The sequence below is a fragment of the Spermophilus citellus genome, assembly GCF_964194105.1.
Source record: "Spermophilus citellus genome assembly, chromosome: 1".
Taxonomy (NCBI): Eukaryota; Metazoa; Chordata; class Mammalia; order Rodentia; family Sciuridae; genus Spermophilus; species Spermophilus citellus.
In genome coordinates, this window is record NC_138182.1 from 185050712 (window position 1) to 185074147 (window position 23436).

Consider the following 23436-nt stretch of genomic DNA (forward strand, 5'->3'; position numbering starts at 1 on the left):
GAGAAAACAAATGAATAGCTCATTTGAGAGATGAAGCCAGGAGTGAAATGTTTATCTGGGAAAGAATGAGGAAAAATTTGAAACAGGTAAGTAAACTAGGTCTTAAAGAATCTTGGATCTCTGGGTGAAATTGGATGTTTGACTCAATTTCTGTGGAGAGTCACTACAATTTTTGAAGCAGGAGAGATTGCTGTGTTTTTTTAGTCTTCTGTAGCCTGCAGTAGTTGTGCCCATATATTTTTTTTTCTTGAAAACTTTATTCAATACTTTATTAGAAGCCTATTTGCCTGTCTTTAGTTGACATTCACCTGGCATTTTGTTAAAATTGTTTTTCTTCTCCTGAATATCTTTAGATATAGCTTCATTTCTGTATTAGAAAATACTTGACCCCCCAATTTTTTAAAATATTTTTTTTTTTAGTTGTAGGTGGACACAATATCTTTATTTATTTATTTTTATGTGGTGCTGAGGATTGAATCCAGTGCCTCACTGTTATGAGGCAAGCACTCTACAACTGAGCCCCAGCCCCAGCCCCTTGACCCCAAAATTTACAGCACCAATTAAGTTTCTTAATTGCTTACTCCTATACATAGAGCTTAATTGGTTATAAGGTGAAAAAACAGTACAAAAACCAGGGTAGGATGTGGCCCTTGCTCCTAAGAGACCTGAAAAATGTGACAAAGGAATTCTTAATGCATTTTCACTTTGGAAGAATAGATGATAATTTATCCCTCTCTTGTGTTTCTCATATTGGAAGGTAAGTTCAGAGCTGTGGGGTTCAGTGCTTTAGCCACTAGCTACTTTTAAATGTGGCTAGTCCAAATTGAGATGTACTGTAAGTGTAGACTGTACTCCTAAGACAGTATACAAAAGAATGTAAAATATCTCAATTTCAAAATACTGACTATATACTGAAATTATTTTGGATATGTTGGGTTAAATAAATGTAATATTAAAATTAACTTCACCTGTTTCTTTTTACTTTACCTTTACTAATAGAAAATTTAAAATTACATATGTGGCTCAAATTATATTTCTGTTGGACAATGTGGTCGAGAAAGTTGTTGAAATTTGGGTTAAACATTACTTCTGTTGTAACTGTTATCAAGAAGTTTATGGTGTCAGATATTCCACTGTTAGTGATCTAAATTGGATAAACCCCAGAATTTCCATATTAGAAGTATATTTTGATCACTTCCAGGATGCTATATTGTAAAGATATCATTGTTAAAAGCCACTTCCAGGGCTTTTATTGCAGTTAAATCTTTTAAAAAGCACTTTCAAAATTTTATATCATGAAGATAACATTTTGAGTACTTTTGTATCTCTCCAGATTTAAAATACTTTTTTAAATTTTGCAATTAGAAATATGTGGAGTGATACTCTGGTATCTAGGGAATATTCTGTTCCTAATCTTTTTTTTTAAAGACTGCTTTTTCTTTCAAAAAAATTTTTTAGTTGTAGATAAACACAATATTTTTATTCATTTTTATGTGGTGCTGAGGATTGAATCCAGTGCCTCACACATATTAGGCAAGTGATCTACTACTGAGCCACAATCCCAGCCCATCCTAATCTTTTTTACCTGATGGTTTTAGTACCCTTTGAAGATCCTTTCCGGATAAGTGACTATGTTGGGAACTGTGCAAAATAACAACTTTCTAATGCTATCATTTTTAAAAATAAATAGTTCAGAACATTTCATTCTCTTCACTTTTTTAAAAATATATTTTTAGTTGTTGATGGACCTTTATTTTATTCGCTTATTTATATGTGGTGCTGAGAATCAAACCCAGTGCCCCATACATGCCAGGCAAGGGCTTTTACCACTGAGCCACAACCTCAGCCCTTTTTTCACTTATTTTTAAGTGAACAAATTAACTGTGTGGCATGTGGACTAATCATTTCATACAATAGATGTTTAATTAGGAAAGCAGGGTACAAATGGAAATTTAAAATATGGAATCAGAGCTTACGTGTACAATGGTTGTTCACTCTTAAAAGGAAGCACACTGTAAATCTTTTTGTAAAGCTAGTAATCACTCTTAATTTGTATTATTCTTATAACCTGAATTTTCATGTACAACACTTGTATTTAACAAATTCTGAGTGCTACTATGTGTCAGACACTGTGATAAGCACTTGGAATAGAGTGGTAAACAGCAGAAACATAGCTGTTCTGAATATCAGATGCATCTTAGAGTTCTCTGAGTCTGTTGTCCAGAAGCCTGCAGGTGAAGGCAATTATGAAACTGTGTCTAAAAACTCTTAATTTGAAAGGTAATTCAGGCTTTTGGTAATAAGCCGGATGATGTAAATACTTAGAAGTTCAGAAACACAATTATTCTTTATGGGTCTGATGAAAAGAATATATACCATGGTGGCAATTTCTTCCTATTGTTTTTTTAATGAATCATTAATTATGATTTGAATTCAGCCCCTTCATGTGCAATTTTGCCTTATTTATTTGTCTTCCAAGGACATTTCTTAGTGTTACTGAAGTCCATCCCTCCTGAAGCCTTTCCTAAATGTTTGCTTTGGTGGTTCCTATGATCCTGAAGATACAAAGCAGTTGGGAAACTATTACCACCCAGCCCTGCTTTTTTTCTCTAGATCCCATCTGGGCTAAGTAGGAAAGAAGCATTGTTTCCCTAGCATTATCAATGAAGTCCATGGAAGATTTCTAGAAGTTCTGAATAGCCTTATGGACTTGGGGCAACCTAGTATGTCTCAAATGTGAGGCAACCACTTTCAAAAAATGGATTCAAGTATGATACCTGGGCTAAAAGACCTTTCTGTCCATGATTTTAGCTAAGTTTCGGGACTCGTCTCAATGAATTGGACAATAATGTTGGAAATGAAGAGAGGCCCCTGATGCTTCTCAGTCATATAGTATGAAAGAAATCTGTGGCTTCTGGGTCTTCCAAGGAAGGGTCAAGAGATACTTAGTGACATAGAGCTAGATAAATGTTTGATAGAAGTTATCAAAACTAAGGATTTTTTCCATCAGAGATAAGTTATCTGATTTTTTTTTAACTTAAACTATATGTCCAGCAGTATCTCCCTTCAGATAAGTCAAATAGACACACCTTCAGTTAGTTGTGTACCTGTCTTTCAGGAGATTTGATGTGTCAGTCATACTGCTATGACCTCAGGTTCCAGAATATCAATGCAACATTCTTTCCAAGAAATATGTCACTTTGTATTGATTCTAAATTTAGAATCAGTAATTTTATTGCCAAAAGACAAAGGATAGCCCAAATGACAAGAAGCCACTTCTTACTATGAATTGGTTTGGACATTACTTTTCTAAGTGTCCCAAGGATGTTTCCTTATTCAATGTACCCTCACCTCTGCTGTTTTCACTCATATCATCTGAAGATGAACATTTTATTTCCAACTTGAGGTAGGAAGTAGAATGAATCCTTTTCCCCCAGCCTTGGCTCTTTAGATGGATTACCAAGACACGTCCTTCTTAAAAGGAACTAGGGAAAGGAAAACTGGGCTTGTGAAGAAAGTAGTTTCTGTCTTGCCTCTTGTGTATTTGAAAAGGGGGCAACTAATTAGTTTCTTCTGGCCTTGCTTGGCTATTGAAAAGAGGAGGGGGGTTGGGGATGTGGCTCAAGCGGTAGCGCGCTGGCCTGGCATGCGTGCGGCCCGGGTTCGATCCTCAGCACCACATACCAACAAAGATGTTGTGTCCGCCGAGAACTAAAAAATAAATATTAAAAATTCTCTCTCTCTCTCTCTCCTCTCTCACTCTCTCTTGAAAAAAAAGAAAAGAGGAGGATTGGCTTAGGTGAAAGGATGTCTCTTCATTCTTTACTTAAAATGTTGAACCTTGACTAAGTGAAACTTTATTTCTGGTGATTGCCAGTAACTGCCACTCCTTTGAAATAATAATTCAAGGGTTTTGGCTTTAGTTAAGAATGTGAAAGAATTTAGATGCCTGAGTGAAAGGCAAAACAAATTCTTAGTACTGCAAGTTTGATTAAGGAAGAGAGTGACACAAACCCTGCTAGGCTGAAGTATTAGGCATTTGGGGACATACAGTGTGGAATGTGCTTAGCTGCTATAAGGACTGACTAGAGTGAGGTCAAGGCAGGGAAGGGTGAGTATCTCATCCATTTCCTGACACTAAATAGGAACAGATCACACTTTGGCTGGAGTCAGCCTCCTGCCTTTCATGAGTTAAAACTTCCTTTGACTTCTGATTATTAAGGTTACTGTTTCTTGGTTTGTCAGGGAATATCCTGATTTTAGCACTGAAAGTTTCCCACTCGGGTAAGACCATTGATCCTAAAAAAGCTGGGATATTTGGTTTTCCTGAATAAAATTTAAGGCATTTGGATAGCAATATGATAACTGAAAAACTGGCCCAGATCTCTTCTCTCTCTTTGTTTCTCATAGGGTATGTAGTGGATCCTGAAGTCACAATAATAACAATAGCTGCTGTTGATTATAGGCCTGCTATGTGCCAAGTACATGATCTTCCTTAGTAGTCATGCCAATTGTGATCTAAGGTATTTTAAATCCATTTTATGGAGAAGGATGCAAGAGTTGAAGGCTGTAACAAGTTGTTTCTCAGAGTCAAACAACTAGAATGTAGCTGAACCACATTTGAATTTTTAGTGTGCTTTAATCTGAAGTCTGATCTTTCAACTAAGGGAAGAAATTGTTGACTTTGATGGTTAAGTGGATGGGTTCTCTGAGTTAGCATAGTTTTGTTGTCATCATTTTCACCCACTGTTCCCAAATTTGTTCCGATTTTTCATGGTGACATAAGATTCTCTAGGGTAATACATAAAAGCAGTCTGGGAATCTACAATAGCTACTTTATTCTAACACCTATAGCAGCCTCGAATAATCTTTTGGCTTTTAATGGGACTACTCAGTGCCAGGACATAAAAGATTCTCAGGGAAGGGTAGAGTTATTTAAATTATAACACATGAGCAATAATCTTGAACTGAAATGTCTTAGCTAATGTATGCAAATTAAGACATTTTAATATAAAAATCACCAAAGATTTAAGGTATTAAGGAAAGAAAATTAGGAAAACACACACACACACTTTTTTTTTTCCACCAAGGAAAATCTGTCCTCTTCATTGTTTGATTTGGAGTAGATAAAGGACAGGCATCCTTGCTGTGATAAAAGGTGTTATGCACATAATTCTATGATTGAAGCAAAAAATTGTATTCTAGGTTGCAAGCAGTAAATGATTCATTTCAGAGGAGAATCTAATCCAGCCATTCAGCACTAAGAAATCTCTCTACTAAAATCAGGGATGATTGAAACTCTTAGCATAATGATGGAAGCCCTTGCTGGTGGGCATGATGTGGAGAGGGAAATGTTTTGGATTGTGTAGGGTGATGCAGGAAGCTTTTAGGTTACTTGCAGCTTTTATTTTATCAATTCACACCTGAGAGTTGCACTTTTACTAGAGAATGAAACACAGTAATAGTCATATAATTTAGATTAAAAGAGCTAGATTGAGGAGGACTCATGTACAGAAAAGACTTAGGAATCCATTTGATCCAATTTGACAAATACTTATTGTGGTAAATATCAGGGTAGTGTGCTGGATACCAGGAGGAGCAGCAGGTGCCCCCTAGCCTCAAGGAGCTAAGGTGGAGGCTGAGGAAATAACAGTTTCTTCATGGCCATTTAGTGTCTTAATCTGCTTGGATTGCCATAGACTGAGGGAATAAATGAGCAATTTATTTTTGCATAGTTCTAGAGCCCGGAAGGGTGCCAGTGTAGCTAAGTTCTGGAGAGGGCTCTTCCTGGACTGTGGTGTGCTTACACGGTCTTTCCTCTGCATATGCATATTGGCAAAGAAATCTCTTTCTTCCTCTTAAAAGGCTACCTGTGCTTGGTGTGGTGGCATGCTGTAATCCCAGCAGCTTGGGGAGCTGAGGCAGGAGAATCACAAGTTAAAAGCTAGCCTCAGCAATTTAGTGAGCCATGAGCAACTTAGTAAGACCTTGTCTAAAAATAATAAATAAAAAAAGGCTAGGGTTGTAGTTCCATAGTTAAGCATCCCTGGGTTCAATCCCTAGTACAAAAAAATTGTTTTTTTGTGTGTGTTTTATTGAGCCAGGATCCCACTCCTCTGACTGTATTTACTTCCTAAGAGCCCTATCTCCATGTACATTCACATAATAAGCTAGGGCTTCAGTGTGAGAATTTTGGAGAACACAAGTCAATCCACAGAAATAGACCCTAACTCACACCATAACAACATACCTACATGATAACTCTTCCTCTTTCCCTCTGAATAATAAATTAAAGAAATTTTATAATTTTGCTTGAATAATTTTCTTTTGATGGTACTGGGGATTGAATGAAGGGACACTTTACCACTAAGCCTCATCCCTGGCACTCCCCCGCCCCCCCCCTTTTTTAAAAGAGAGTGTGAGAGAGAGAGGGGGGAGAGAGAGAGAGAATTTTTAATATTTATTTTTTAGTTTTTGGCGGACACAACATCTTTGTTTGTATGTGGTGCTGAGGATTGAACCCAGGCCATACGCATGCCAGGCAAGTGTGCTACCGCTTGAGCCACATCCCCAGCCGCCGCCCCCCCACCCTGCCCCCTTTTTTTAAAAATATTTTTTAAGTTGTAGATGGACATAATATCTTTATTTATTTATTTTTATGTGGTGCTGTGTATCAAACTCAGTGCCTTACACATGTGAGGCAAGTACTTTACAAGTACTTTACAGCCCATTCCTGGCCTTTTTGATTTTATTTTTTATTTTGAGATAGGGTCTTGCTAATTTATTGAGGCTGACTTTCACCTTGTGATCCTCTTGCCTGAACTTCCTGAGTCATTGGAATCACAGGCATGTGTCATCACACTGCACACAAGTAATTCATTTACTTAACCAATGGCTGCTGCTTCTCAGCAGTCATGCACACTAAGGATTTTTTTTTTTTTTTGGTACCGGGGATTAAGCCCAAGGCCCGTTAACTACTCAGCTACCTTCCTAGCCCCTTTTTAAATATTTTATTTAGAGATAGAGTCTCACTGAGTTGCTTTGCTAAATTGCTGAGGCTGGCTTTGAACTCGTGATCCTCCCACCTCAGCCTCCCAAGCATCTGGATTACAGGCATGCACCACCATGCCCAACCCATACTAGGGAATTTTTGTAAAACAAGAGAACTTGTAAAATATCAGTGGACTCTAAATTTGACAATGCTAAATTTTTGTGTTTAACAGCATTAATTAATATTTTGCCCTTTTTTTTTTAAAAAGAGAGAGTGAGGAGAGAGAGAGAGAGAGAGAGAGAGGGAGGGAATTTTTAATATTTATTTTTTAGTTCTTGGCGGACACAACATCTTTGTTGGTATGTGGTGCTGAGGATCGAACCCGGGCCGCACGCATGCCAGGCGAGCGCACTACCGCTTGAGCCACATCCCCAGCCCCAATATTTTGCCCTTTTTATATTCAAGAGCTAGTACTTTTTTCCAAGCATCAAACTCTTGAAAATCTAGTTGGACGCTAGGCATTGTCTGTAATGCCCAATGGATGAAAGAGATGGAGATGTTTCATAGATTCATTACAGATTTCTAGACAGGCACTCCCAACCCCAGCCTTTCTTCCAAGTTCTGGTGCAGCACTTCCAACTCTGTTGGGCATCCTCTTGACGTCCCACTGGCACTTTATACTGGGTGTGTTACAAGCATATTTCCTTCCAACTTACCTCCCACTTATCCGATTTTCTTGTCAATGGTTACATTGACAGCACTACTAGGAGAAGACTTAGAAATTATTGTAATTACCATTAATGGTATTCAAATCTACTGGTACCAGGTTTCAAGAGTGGTAGAGTAACTGCTTAAGTATTACCTGGAAACCTTTCTATTATACTGATTTCTTCTTCCTTGGAGGGTGACACTGGTCAGAGGTAAAGCTTAGAAGCATGATAATTAATGTGCTGTCAAGTTTGGGAAGTTATGTACTTGTGCAGTATTGGTGGAAAGATGAAGAGATTTGGGTCTTAAGAACATGCAACCTATATTAAGAGACCATAATATTCCACTGGCCCTATTGCCCCAATTTAGAGGTTCTCAAAGGGCTTCTCAACTTTCCATGATGCCCCCAGGTTGCTACCTTCAGGGTGATCAAAAATGTTCTCCTCTGACCTCCAGGCTCTCTGTCCTAAGTTCTGAGTTTTAGTGACTTATAGCAACAACTATTAGAAGAAGAAATGCTGCTTTCTCTTGTTTATTTTATTTATTTATTTATTTTTTGTGGTGCTGGGGATTGAACCCAGGGCCTTGTGCATGCGAGGCAAGTACTCTGTCAACTGAGCTATAGCCCTAGCCCTTCTCTTGTTTATTTTTAATCAAGTATGAGGCAGGTTCTTTCTTTAATTTTTCACAGAACACCAGAGATCGAACTCTTTATGAGCCTTGCCAAAACAAAAGCACAAAACAGGAAAATGACCACACCATATAGGCTCAGATTCACCTTAGGGCCCCTCCACCCAACTCTTGACCACTCCTTCCAGGGGGCCAGGTGCAGCTTACCCTTCACTATGGGAATATCGCCAGCATCCCTATGGTTTAAATTTAGTCAAGATACTTTAAGCCTCAGAGAAGGAAGTTTTTCCTTACCTCACTTTTGAAGTTGAACTTCTAGGCCTTAATTTCCTAATTCAGAATGATGGACATAGGGAATATCTATTCCATTCAGGGAATTTAACCCGAAGTTATACTTCATAGTCCTACCAGGACAAATTATAAAGCAGTTTGCTATCAAGATATATTCTAAATTGGGGGTTTTCACTTAAATGATTCTGCATGTTAACTTCAGTGACCTAGTCCAAGCTTCAGTCTGCCTATTCAGTCCAATTCCTTTTCAGTCTCTTCATCAAAGGTTCAAAACCCTTGGGGTGGGCTGGGGTTGTGGCTCAATGATAGAAGCACTTGCCTATCTTGTGTAAGGCCCTGGATTCTGATCCCCAGCACTACAAAAGTGAAAATAGAAAGCAAAAAAAAAAAAAAAAAAGAAAAAAAGAAAGAAAACGCTTTGGGGTGCAGCTTACTCTGGGTCACCTTGTTACACACCCTCTGGGCACAGTAATTATGTCCTTCAGTTGACATAGAAACCCCATAGCAGTTTTTTTCATCTGAACTAACAGAAAGCAGAGCTGTTAAGCCACTAAATCAAGATCAAATCCATCAGGAAGTGGCATGCTGGGATATGAACCAAGGCCTCTTGGTTTCAAATTTGTGAATTTAACTATTATGAGACACTACAAAAGCATACTAGACATTGAATTTGACAGGATTTGGAATAATAATGCTATTAATAGAGAGAGGGCAAAAAGTCCGATAAGAAGGTATAATGAAGGGAGGGAGATGGTGAACTTAGCCTGGGTTATGAATTATGAGTTCCTTTTGCATCACTGGGTTCCCATAGCCTCTTTATCATTTTGTCTGCTTAATGGTATTGTTCTGAAGAATCTTCACTCTCAAGTTCATCACCATCCTTGATTCTGCAGGAGCCATGTACCAGTCCACGCTGTGGTGAAGCAGCCCGTCCGCGGAGCCAGTGGCAGGACCACCATCACAGCAATTGTCCAGACTGGTGGGGACTGGAGCACCGGCCTCTTCAGTGTCTGCAGAGATAGGAGAATTTGTAGGTTTTTTCTCTTAATTTTAAGTTATTTTTCTTACTTTTTCTTACCCAAGATATCAGTGAATGAACCAACTGCATCAGGTACAAAGACCGAAATTAAATGGTTTCAGAATAACTGGACTAACCCAAGTGACTCAAATGTACTCCCTAGCTGGAAAATCTTGCTTCTCAGCACTGTGGATGCTTTTGTAGAATAAGAGGTGCCTTCAAAGATTTTTAAATGACAAAATCCACTGTTGGCAAAGACACTCAAAATAGGCTCCCTCATCCACTGTTGGTAGAAATGTAGATTTCCTCATAGATGGCCTAGAATTACATATGGAAAGAACCTCAAGTGTTACATAGCTTTGATCCAGTAAATACACTTTTTAATTTTAATTTTAATCAATTTTTCTTGGAGTATTGGAGACTGAACCCACGGTCTTTGCACATGCTGAACAAGTGCTCTACCCCAAACCCCAGTAATTACTTTTTTTAGGAGTTTAGTCTAAGGAAATAAATCATGTGCATAGACTTAGCAGGCACATTACATTTTGCACATTGATTATGACAGCAAGAACATGAAATAACCTAAATGTTCACCAGGGTATACCCACAAATCAGTAATTACACAGCCAGATGAAAAGATCTTTTGGATACATGTTTAGGTTAAAGAAACAGGTTGCAAAGTTATGCACATTAGACATCGTTTTTTTTGGGGGGTGAGTAAAAATTTAGAAAAATGTGGAAAGATACATATATAAATGTTTACAGTAGATGTTTCCAGATGGCAAGACAATGAATAAGTTTTATTTTTTGATTATCTCTTTTCAATATTCAGTATTTCTTTGAAGAATATCCAATACTCATTATAACAAGAATGTTCACAAAATGAAACTCCCTTCATGGATTGAAATCTTTTCGGATACTGGTTTAATTATAGAGTTACAAATACCACTGTCCTCTTGCTGCATGATTTTCTCTGGATTTGGAGTTAAAGCATATTGATTCCAGTTTTTACCTTAGGACATTCTAATCCACTTCTGATACCACAAATTAGGATCTCCCTCTTGTGCTTGATACTGTCGCCCTAGGGAACAACTGGGTCAAGGAATCTCTCTTAAAGGAGGGTGGGGATGGTATTGTTTGATAGATGAAGGCCAGTCTCTTAAGTTCAAAATCCAAAGACCCTGGGTCTTACTGTTTTTGGAGAATATGACTCTCCCCATCTTGTGAAGCTTTCTGGGAACATCTGAACTTTCCTGACAGTAACACAATATGCATCAGCTGGAAACCTCTGAGCAAGTCCTCATTCGGCTGAGTCTTGAGGCTCAGCTGTGCAGGTCTGTTCCTGCCACTGCTACCAATGTGGATTTCTGACCAGATGATTATGGTAGCCATTCTCTGGCTCTCTCAGGGCTTTTCTTGATTCTCTAGTTGTTACTTAGTACCAAGGTAAAGAGAAGGCAGAATAACCATGCAGAGATGTTTGTCACATTTGATTAGGGGCTGGGTGACATGAGTGTACCCTACCTATGGCAAAGGCCTAACTATAATGTGGTTAAGAGAACAGGTTTTATTAGATATGGGCCTCACCTTGATTCCTCACTCTGTTCTTTTTAATGGTTTTTTAAAAAATTTGTTATTTTTTAGTAATATGTGACAGTAGAATGTATTTTGACATATTATATATACATACATGGAATATAACTTCCCATTCTTTCAGTTGTACATGATGTGGAGTTACACTGGTTTTGTGTTCATATATATATATATATAGGAAAGTCATTTCTGATTCGTTCTATTGTCTTTCCTATTCCCATCCCTCTTCCCTTCCTTTTATTCCCCTTTGTCTAATCCAAAAATACTTCTGTTCTCCACCCACTCCCCTTATTGTGTGTTAGCATCCACATATCAGAGAGAACATATGGCCTTTGGTTTTTTGGGATTGGCTTATTTCACTTAGCATAATAGTCTCTAGTTCCATCCATTTACTAGCAAATGCCATAATTTCATTCTTCTTTATGGCTGAATAATATTCCACGGTGTAGATATATCACATTTTCTTTATCCATTCATCTGTTGAAGGGCCCTTAGGTTCCTTCTGTAGCTTAGCTATTGTGAATTGAGCTCCTATAAACATCGATGCCTTACTCTGTTCTTAAATGTCTTGTAACCTTGAGAAAATTCTCTGGGTCTGCATTTCTCCCCTCTAAAATGAAGATAATAAAGATATTAACCTCAAGGGTTGTTGTTAAGATTAAAACAGATAATGCAAAGAACCCACTCTTAATACTAGTTTGGAGCATTACTGGATCAGTTGGGGATATTTGGTTGTAAGCCAAATTAGATTGAATGGTGCTTCCTTAAAATTCAGGTCCATTTAAAACCTCTGAATGTAACCTTGTATGGAAGTAAGGTTTTTGCAAATGTAGTCAAATTAAAGTCTCACTGGATTAGTTAGGGTGGGCAAGGGGTTCTCCCTGGAATCGTCCAGAAGGATCTAACCCTGCCAACTCCTTGATTTGACTTCTGCCTCCTATATTTTCCAGTGAGAGAATTTCTGTTATTTTAAGATGCTCAATTTGTGGTATTTTGTTATGGAAGCCCTAGAAAACTAATGTAGAGGCAAATGCTAGACTTCATTAGAAGATAATCTAGTTCATCGAGTCAGAAAGGACAACATGCGTCGTTACCAGGAGCTGACAATCTACATATCACCAAATGTTTTTACCCTTGTGTCATCCTATCTGGGAATTGAGGTTTTAGCAGACACAACTCAATTTGCCTGGTTTGGGTCACATGCCTACTGCTTGGTAAGGCCAGGGCGTTCTGAATGACAGTCCTACTAATATTGCTCCTAAGAGTGAAGGGATAATTTCCCAAATTTACTATTAGGGTGCTGTTACAAGGAACATCCCAACACATATTACTACAATGTTAATTGTAGTGAATCTTAGCTATTAATATTGAATGCTATTGGCTATTTTTTGTTTTCCTTCAGCACATTGAGAGCCAAGAGTAGAGACAAGAGGCTTAGATTGGATGCTGCAATGATTTCTACCTAATCCTAGGATCCCCTAGAAAGATGACCAAAGAAAGGCTCTCTCCTCATCTTATTTACCTTAAACATTGCTGTACTGCTCAGCTTTTCTCTAACTCCCATCAAAGTTCAGGATACCACCAGACTATTTTCCTGAGGATTCCATTTGAGAGCCAGTTCTAGTGACAAGGGGAGAAGGAAGGAAGTGACAAGGGGAGTAGGAAGAAAGTGACAATGTGGAGAAATACAACACTCTTTACAACTGGGCAGGAATCATGCAGGAAGATATCACAGATCTAGCATGCAAGGTGATTGAATGTCATGTTCTAACTGTTCCCTACGTGGGCCTTCATTGGTGACTGTTCATAGTGTCTCTAAGTTAATGGCCTCAGAAAAACTCTTTAAAGGCAATATCACTTTGTGCACTCATTATCTACACCATATCTGTGAGGACACAGGTGGAGTATGAGTGCTATGAATCTCGGGCTTCTTCCCATTCTTGTGTAAAAGGACTTTTAATTGGGAATTATTTCATCCATAGAGGATCATTTTAAGTAAATCACTGTGCAAATAGTTGTGACAGGCTTGGGAACAAAAACAGAACTGCTTCCATGCCAGATTCCCATCCTGGGATATTTTTCCTTTAAATGCTGGGAATTATTGCTCCAATTTGTCATCCATTAAGCAAAGGGTACATTATGAACAGCAATGATTTCCACTTCTTTTTGACATTTTGCATCTTCATTTTATGGTAATTATATATTTTTAACTGCCTCCCTCTTCCCACTCCTGTACTTTTATCTGAATTTACTCTGCACTGGGACTTGCAAATGGGTGTCTTTGTGTCCTTCATAAATAGAGTACCCAAGAGCTCAAATGTGAAGATGAGGCCAAGGTGGAATAAGTAACAGCTAAAGTCATAGTGAATAAAAAACTGTGTATTCTGGCTTTAGGAATATTTGTGATATTGTTCCAAAGAAGTTTATACAAAAGGTGTAATCAATGTTGGTTTGTAATTCAATCAATATTTTCTGAATTCCCACCTGTGTGTAGGCTACATGATGTATGTTATAGACATAATAGTGAATAAGACAGAAATAATTTTGTAGAAGAGGGACAATTAATAAATAAACAAAATAATTGCATTTGTAATAAATGCCATAAAGGAAATAGGGTATTATACAAGGAAATGATAGAGGATATGGTAAAGGATGGTTTTTCAGAAGACTTGCTTAAACTCTATCTGACCAGTAAGAAGTATCCAGGCTCTCAGTGTAGGGACACTGAGAAGGCACTGTAAACAACAGGTAGTAAGACTGATACGTACTAGGAACCATAAGACGCCCAAGATGGATGGAAGGAAGCAAACCAGGATTTTCTTTGAGGAAGGAGGAAGGAGGCATGAAAAGGCATCAGACTGCGATTGGTGTCCCCTCACTGTATCTCAGGTTAATAGTACACTCTCTGAAAGCAAGAGCCACAGTTGTATTGTTTACCACTCTGGTGTCCAGCCAAGCACCTGGTCCATAAGAGGCACTTAAAAATATTTCCTGAGCCGGGTGTGTTGGCACAGGCCTATAATCCCAGCAGCTCAGGAAGCTGAGGCAGGAGATCACAAGTTCAAAGCCAGCCTCAGCAACTTAGCAAGGTCCTAAGTAACCCAGTGAGAACCTGACTCAAAATAAAAAATAAAAAGTTCTGGGGATGCAGCTCAGTGATTAAGCACCCCTGGGTTTAATCCCTGGTACAAAAAAACAAACAAACAAACAAAAAAAAAAACCAAAAAACAAAATGAAACAAATTACAAAAAAAAAAAAAAAAAAAAACCCAAAATTCGCTGGACACAAATAAATGCATAAATTGTAATCTGTATTTTCACTGCTTCTTCTTATTCTTTTTTTTCTTGCACTTAATTAAAAGAATTATAGAGCCTCTGAGTTAGAAGGGATATTGGAGGTCAGTTGGTCTGCTTGTCTGAATCCCTTCTGCAATAATCAGGATAGCCTTGGCATTGTGAACACTTCAGGGAGGAGAGCTTATTGCTTTTGCAATAGCTCAGTTAAAAAAATCATTTTGAAAGATTATTTAACACACAAGGTAGAACTCAAAAGTATCTACCTTTTTTTTTTTTTTTGTATTTGAAAAGCAAGTACTCCCTCCTGCTTTCCACCTACCCAATTCTTCTCCAGAGGCAAATACTCTTGCCTGAGCATAGATATAGTCCATATACCTAGAAGGATATAAACATTTTAAAAATGAAACTATTTTGTATTATAAAAATATCTCATAATCATTGTAAAAAAGAAACTTACAAAAGACTCTTAAAAAGCAGTTTGGTAATTGCAACCCTTGAAGATAAATGATGTTAACATTTTAGTTTCTGTTTTTTTTCTCAGACTTTTTACTCTTGTGTGTATATGTATATAATTTTCACAAATGGTAGAATTGTAAACACACATTGGTCTGCATTTTGTTTTGTTTTAATTTAGCAATACATTTAGGTGACCAGACCATATCAGCACATCTGGAGGTGATTTTTTTAAAATTGCTGCCAAGATTCCATTTACATTTTATTGTTCCATATTTTTTTTATTCAGAAATCCCCATTGGTGGACCTTTATGTAGTTTCCAGATTTCCTGCTATGCAAACCAATGCTGTATGAATGTCCTTGTACGGGGATCATTTTGCATGTCTGTGCGTATAGCTGTTGGATAATTGCCTAGGGGTGAACCTGCTGGTCAAATAGTCTGTGCCATTTTAAATCTTGATGTATATTGCCAAATGGCTTTATGTTTGGAAGTTGTACTAATTTACACTTTCACTGGCAATGTAGGCGTGTGCTCCATTCCTTTTTAAAGCATCTGTTATTGCTAGAAGTTTCTGCATTTTCATAATAATTTCTGAAATGTGGCTTGCTGAAATTTCCACCCACCTTTTCTACTTCTTCTCCCTGAGGCTTCTCACTTCTCTTTATCTTGGCTCCCCCATGAGTTAGGGTGAATAATGAACCACATTATACACAGAAGGGTGGACCCTGCCTCAGAGAATAGACCTGGGTCATTCAGGCTGGAGTGCTTACTCTTAGGTAAATACCAGAGGTTTTTTTGGGTTAGGAAGAGGCTAAATTTATACCACAAATCCTTCTGAACCTTAGTACGTTTAAAAAGCAAAAACAAACAAAAAAAACCCTCAAACAAACACTTTTTTTTCCACTAAGAACACATTAATACATTCACCTTATTAAAAAATGAGATATTACAGCCCCTTTTTTAAAAACTCAATTTGGAGCCAGATGGTGACATATGTCTGTAATCCCAGTAGTTCAGCAGGCTGAGGCATAAGGATCACAAGTTCAAAACCAGCCTCAGCAACTTATCGAGACCCCAGGCAACTCAGTGAGATCCTGTCTCGAAATACAACACAATAAACAAACAAAGAAACAAACAAATAAATAAATAGAATAAAACAAAGGGCTGGGATTGTGGCTCAGTGGTTAAGTGCCCCCTTGAGTTCAATCCCCAGTACACAATAAATAAATAAAAATAAAAATCCTCTCAGTTTGGAAGGTTCCTTTTAGATTTTTCTCTGTACTTATATATGTATCCATTAGTAATACATACTATTGATTCATAATTATTTCAAGGAAACATAATTGGCACTATGCTGTGCATACCATTTTACAGTTTGATTATTTTTAAAACTCAAAATATATCTTAGAAATTTTATATGTTGGGTCTTAATAGATCTTTCATATTGCTTTTTTTTTTGGTACTGGAGATTGAATCCAGGGGTGCTCTATCACTGAGCTACGTCCCCAACTGAGCTACATCCCCAGTGTCTTTTATTTATTTTTAAATTTTGAGTCAGAGTCTTTTTTAGTTGCCCAGGCTGGCCTTGAACTTGCAATTCTCCTGCCTCAGCTTCCTCTAGTTGCTGAGATTGCAGGTGTGCCCAGGTTCTACTGTATTCTTCATGATTCCCTAGAATAGTTACATCACCTTGGCTTATTTGCACTCTAGTCTATAAATGTACATTTAAGTTGTTTTAAATTTCAAGTTACTATTCTTGTACCTACATCTTGGTGTGCACATGTAAGCGTTACTCTAGGGTAGATATTTATAAGTGGAATTACTAGAGAATTTTAAATTTTAATAGATTCAGCAAAGTTATCTTCCTAAGTGACTGTGCCATTTCCATTTGTTTGTGGAGTACCTATTTTTCTGATTCTCCACAGCATATGATGTTCACAAACATGGACAAGTTTTGTCTTCTTATGGGTTATAAATGCTTTCTGATAGTCTTAATATGCATTTTTTTTAAAATAAAATTTTAAATTTTTATTTTAGTGTTTTAGATGTACACGGACATAATAACTTTATTTTATTTTATTTATTTTTATGTGATGCTGAGGATCAAACCCACTGCCTCATATGTGTTAGGCAAGCATTCTGCCACTGAGCCACAACCCCAGCCCTTAATATGCATTTCTAATGGTACTGAGCAAATTTTCCTGTCTGTTTTTGGCCATTTGTATTTCCTTTTCAGTGAGATACTTGCTAATGCCCATTTTCTTCTTTTGTTTAATCTTTTATATATTGATTTACAATTCTTTGTGTATTCTTGATACCTATCCTTGGCCTGTGAGATGTGTTGTAAAATTTTCTTCTAGAGCCAAAAATATCCCATCATCCCACTCTTGGACATCCCTTCTTGGGGTGCAATCTGACAGAATTTTCATATCTTACTGCACTCCTCAAAGTACAGAGCAGAAGCACTTGAAACAAAGGAGTTGCATGATTTAAGACTGCCACACAGCACATATGAGGTAGTGATAATGGAGATACATTTGGGAGAATGTGAATCCACAACCAAGGTGGCAGAATAGATAATATGTAAAACATCAGAACATACATATAGTAGTTAAGGTCAGACTTTCTGAATTCAAATATGGTTTTTGTCCCTCACTAATAATTACTTAAGTCTACTGGAGACCAGTATCCTCATTGTAAAATGGGGATAATAACAGGGTCAATTTTATAGGATTTCTGCAAAGATTAAAAGAGTTTATATGTACAAAATGTCTTTAGCAGGACTTGGCACATAGTAGTTTGGTATAAATATAATAGAAGCTTCTATATAATAGAAGTAGCTACTATATAATAGAAGTAGTTACTGTATAATAGAAGTTTGTTTTCCATGTTTTGTTAAAATCACATTGAACTTCTGATCCAAAGTAATTGAACTTTGGTGTTTCTTTCAGAAACTAGTACCAATTCCTAATGAACACTAGATAATATAGTTATATGATAAAAATATTACAAGTAAAAGAATTGCTTTTGAATTATAAAAGTAAGGCACAGAAGCTCCACTGCACATAAACAGCTTCTTTATAATATACTTCCTAAGGATGATGGGCATTCCTCTTTACCAGTTAAAGTATTGCAACTGAGGAGATTGTAGAAACACATTTTATTGGCTGTTTGGTTTGCCAGCTTTACAATTGCACAACTTTTGATTAATTTCTTATTTGTAGAGATTTGCACTATTTTATAAGCCATGCATAAAATGTGATTTTATTGGTTTTTATAAATGCTTAAATCCTAATTCAAGGTTGCGTACAGTGTGACCACTCTGTACTTGCTGTAAATTTTCTGGACCATTTGTTATCCTCTAAGCTGTTCATATCAGTTGTCAGTGTTGGGTGAGGCCTGGGTTCCCCAGCACTGCAAATAAATGGCAAGCAAAAACCATAATAAATAAAAAAGACTGACAATAGCAAAGGTTGAATAAAAATAGAATGTGGGACAATTAGAACTTTTATACATTTATGGAGGGGCTGTGAAATTATACAAATACTTTGGAGAGAACTATTGGTCATTTTTTGTGTGTGTGTAAAGTTAAACATATATCTATCCATGACTTAGCAGTTCCCCTCTCAGGAATCTACCCAAGTAGAATGAAAACATATGTCAATATAAGGACATAGATAACCATTCATAGCAATCTTCATTGTAGGAATCAATAATGGAATAATCAAGTGTCTATTAGTGGGGGAATGGATAAGCAAAATGGAATATTCATACAGTAGAATACTACTTGATAATAAGAACAGACCTCATAACAACATAGATGAATCTCAAGAAACATGATGTTGAACAAAAGAAGCCAGATACAAAAGAAACATGTGACGTCCAAGGAGAGGTAAAATTCACCTATGAACATAGAAACCAGAACTGTGGGTTCCCTCAGGAGTGGGAAGCAGGAGAATTGGGGGTGACTAGAAAAAGGGCACAAGAACTCTGGGTGAGGGCAATATTCTCCATGTTCAGTTGCTTGGGTAAATATGATTGTCAGCACTCATTCAACTGAATACTTAAGATATGTATATTTTCTTGTACATAAATTATGCCTCAATACAATATTTATTGAATGCATTTTTCAAAGACTGTGTTTAGGTTGGTATCTTCTGCTGATTCATAGTCCTAATTATTTGTATTCATCAGGGTTGTCATTTTTTGCAATGCTAGATGACATAACATTTTAACTGTATATCAGGGTTCTCAACCTGTGGCCCATTAATGGTTTTCCAGGTCTCTGTGAACTCCATGAAATTAAGTGCACAATTTTGCATGCCTATGTGCATGTACTTTTCTTTTCCCTTGTGAAGCAAGTTCATAACTGTCATCATATTCTCAAAAAGATCTGTGACCCAAAATATATTTAAAATAGAACCTCTGTGTTAGAAGGTTTGTGCTGAATATGTAGGAACCTGTATCAGTAGATGAAGATGAGTGAACTAATAAATGACAAAGTTTCCTGCTGACAGTTAAGGAACCAAGCACCTAATAGTTTGCAGATTGAAACTGACAGATGTTGGTGGCTCCAATGAAACTAACAAAAATTAGAATAACCTTTTGGTCTGAGAAATAGAAGAGAACCCTGATAAGACTAGGAAGCAGAATGAGTGTACCATCAAAAGCTTTCAATCATATTTATAGGAACTATATCTGTTATTCAAGAGTATCCTATAGATTGTGTCTGTTTTTAATATTGAAATTAGATAGATGAAAACAATGGAAGCAACAGTTATGATTCAAAAATTATTCACCACATTTCTCTTGACAGGAAAAACCAATTACCATAACCAATGCTAACAGAATTGTATCAGGTTCAGCTTTGTCAGTGTTTAACAAAAGAAGACAATTTTAATGTGGCTCAGTTATAGCAATATTCATACACTGAATTTTGAGGAACTGGTTGTTCATTCCCCATCCCTGATTGCAGGGAGGCAGTGCAGCATTAAATTGGTGGCAGAGGGTTGTAAATGCTATTTAAGATGAGCAGTCACTCACTCCCTGAACATCTAAGAACCTTGGTTTTCTTTGGTATGATCATTAATAGGCTTCTGTGGTCTGTTTTGTCCGCTGTGTCTTGAGTGTGACATTGCCAGGAACTATGGAGAGTGTCCTTGTTGGCCTTTGTTACCTGGTTCTACCTTTGCACTGAGAATTGGCACAAGAGAGAGACATAAAATTCAGGTGAGTGCATTTGAGGCCTATGTGACCCTCAGTCTATGAGAACCCGGATGCCTTCCAAACATGTGATTTATGGGCTGGGGTTATGGCTCAGAGGTAGAGCGCTCGCCTACCATGCATCTGGGCTTGATCCCCAGCACCACATTAAAAAAAAAATAAAATAAAGACATTGTGTCCACCTATAACTAAAGAAATAAATATTAAAAAATAATTAAAAAAACGTGATTTACCAAAAAAAGTATGAGTGAAAATGTTTTAAAATGACACATTTAATGTGCAACTTGGACAAAGGACAGATGTTTCCGATTTGGTCCTTTTTAGTATGAAGTATAAGTTAACTAAAATGCTATATTGTGAAAGGTATTTCCAAGTAGAAGGTAAATGCAAATAGTTGGTCAGTGGGCTTATTGTTGGCCAAATTGTGCTGCCTGAGACCTGCTTTGAGGATTAGTAATAGGAGGAGATAGCTGTGAATGGTCTTCTCTGTAAGCCAATACACAGTCCTTTCCTTCAATAGAAATAAAACCAATTTCTGTCTCTTATTACTTCAAGAGAAGGCGATAGACAGAATCACACCAAATTTGTAGGATGTACTTGGAAGTTCTGACTTAAAATATTACCTATGTGATCTGTGCAGAATTCATTTTGAGGGCTCCCCCAGCATGTCTGAAACTAAAGTACATGAGAGGTTGGGGAGTGACTGATCACGCATATTAAGATGTGGACATTAAGAAAAAAGGTACCTCTTTATGTATTCTATGGAATGATCCCGATGATATAATTTTATGTGGAAAAAAATAACAGAAGTATTCAGCTATTCTCATAAAAAACTTTATATGTTGACATAGAATTTATCTGCAAGTATATATAAGAAACAACGGTTGCTCCCAGATAGGTAAATGATTGGGGACAGATGTAGAGGAGGATTTATTTTCACTTCCTATCCTGTTTTACTTTGGACCATTGCACTTACTACCAACTCAAAATAAATAAATAAAATAATCATAAATATTAGGTCCTAAGAGAAAAATTCCAGGATATTAACAGAAAAATCACTGGTTTCACATAGGAGCTCCATATCAAAAGTTTTGAGGGCAGGTCTCTGAATCACAGGCACTATTTGCTACTGAGCCACTTGGTGTTTGGACGGTCCAGTGCCCTGGGTGTTGGTGGATCTTGGAAGCAGTGAGTGGGATGAGTCAGCAGGTAGCATTTTATAGGTGCCCACGTAATGGAAATGAGCTTGTTTGACTTAGAATAGAGACCCTGGTCCTGCCCTTAAATGCATTTACCTCTATAGGGCACACTGTTCGAGGATTGGCTGGTGGTGCACTGCTGTTGGCCTTTTTCCATCTGTCAGGTGGCCCGGGAACTCAAGATGAGAACTTCTCAACTCTATGAAATCTGTGCAGTCCCTTCAACTAAGGACACCCTGGTTTGATGGAGCAAAATAACCCTTCCTCATTCCCCCAAGTCCTCCCTCTCAAACCCCTCTTAGTAGAACAATTGTTTTAAGTTTTCACTGAAACAATAGGAAAATAAATGATGTCCCCCACTACTGTCTCTGCTGTTGTTCTTTACCTATTCCCCTGATGAGGACTTTATTATTTGTCTGAATTTGCTGTTCCAAACCAGCCACATAAAACACATTCTGGAGGTGCGGTGTGCTTCCCTCCTGGTCTGGAGTTTGAGGAGGTTGCATTTTTCTACCAGCTTTCCACTGCCAGCCTTTCCTGAGGGATGTCTAGGAGGCTGGGAGAATTGTCCTATTTTCTTTTGCCAAGCCACTTTCCCCAGAGTGTCAGTGATGGGGTAGGAGATAATGAATTTTAGTTTGCTCTAAATGTCACTGAAACACATAAGCCATTGTCCTTCCCTTGTCTTGACTCCTTCACTTTTTTTTGGTACTGTGATTGAACCACTGAGGCACATCCCCCAAGCTTTTTTTTTTTGTTTTTAAATTTAGAGACAGGATCTCCCTAACTTACTTAGGGCTTCACTAAGTTGCTGAGGCTGGCATTGAACCTGTGATCCTCCTGCCTCAGTCTCCTGAGCTGTTGGAATTACAGTCATGTGCCACTACACCTGGCTTCCTTCAATCTTAATGAAGAAGAAAGTCTCAGGTTGGTGCTAATCTTGAACACTTCCCTAACACTTGTACTGTTTTTGTCTCAGGCTCAGAGTCTTAGGTGGCCAACTATTATGGGTTGAATTGTGTTCTTTACATTCCACGTATGTCACAAAAAAAGATATTTGCATTCTTAATCCCTGGTACCCGTGAATGTGATCTTATTTGGAAATATGATCTTTTGCAAATGTAATCAAATTGAGGTCATTCATGGGGTTCTAAATTCCAGTATGACTGATGTCATTATAAGAGGAGAGGAGACCCAGAATTGGAGATCCAAAGGGAAGACTCCCATGTGAAGTCAGAGGTAGAGATTGGGGTGGTACTGCCAAAAGCCAGGAATGCCTGGGGCTGCCAGGAGTTGGAAGAGACAAAGGAAGATCCTGACCCAGAAGTTTTGGAGGAAGCTTGGCCCTGCCAACTTGATTTGATCAAATTTGATCTTGATTTCAGATTTCTAGGCTCTAGAACTCTGATAGAATGTTCTGTTATTTCAAGCCACTCAGTTTGTGGTGATTATTGTAGCAGCCCTAGGAAGCTAACCTAGCACCATCTACCATGTGAACCAAGTCCATGTCCAGTGTTAGTTAAGGTAGCACCATAGTGCAGAGCTGAAGAGCTTGGAGTTTGAGCTGAAAACATATTTATTAACTTTGCAACCATAGGGAAATTTGCTAGCCTCTCTCTTAGTTTCCTCATCCGTAGAGTGGGATGGTCATAGTGTTGACCTCATGTGGCTGTGAAGATTATAAGTCAAGACATTTAGTGTTTGGCAAGTACTAAGTACTCAGTAAATATATGATATTACTATTTTTTGGTCACCTTATATTTATAGAAAATTATACTAGTCTTCCATTTACAGTTGGGATATAAAATTTTCCTTGACATTAAATTTGAGATGAAAATTGAGTCAATTAAAACAGGAGTATTCAGTAAATAACATAGCTGGTCAGTGGCTATGGCAAACACTGTGAAGGTAATAAAACACTGAGCATTTATATATGCCAGGTACTATTCAAACCCCTCTGCAGGTTTTAAGACATTGCATTCTTGACATCCTTTAGGAAAGTGCTATTATAATTCCCAGTTTCCAGAAAAGG

General features: G+C 37.6%; 1 protein-coding gene across 1 annotated transcript; it reads left to right on the plus strand.

The window, feature by feature from the left end:
- Nucleotides 1-3284: 3284 nt before the first annotated feature.
- On the plus strand, nt 3285-22336 carry PLAC8L1 (PLAC8 like 1; the record flags this gene model as incomplete). The annotated part of the gene is made up of 4 exons (XM_081303052.1): nt 3285-3406; nt 9514-9650; nt 20075-20211; nt 21509-22336. 4 exons carry the CDS (start codon nt 3285-3287, stop codon nt 21647-21649), a joined length of 537 nt encoding a protein of 178 aa, XP_081159178.1. The 3' UTR covers nt 21650-22336.
- Between the last annotated feature and the right edge of the window lie 1100 nt (nt 22337-23436).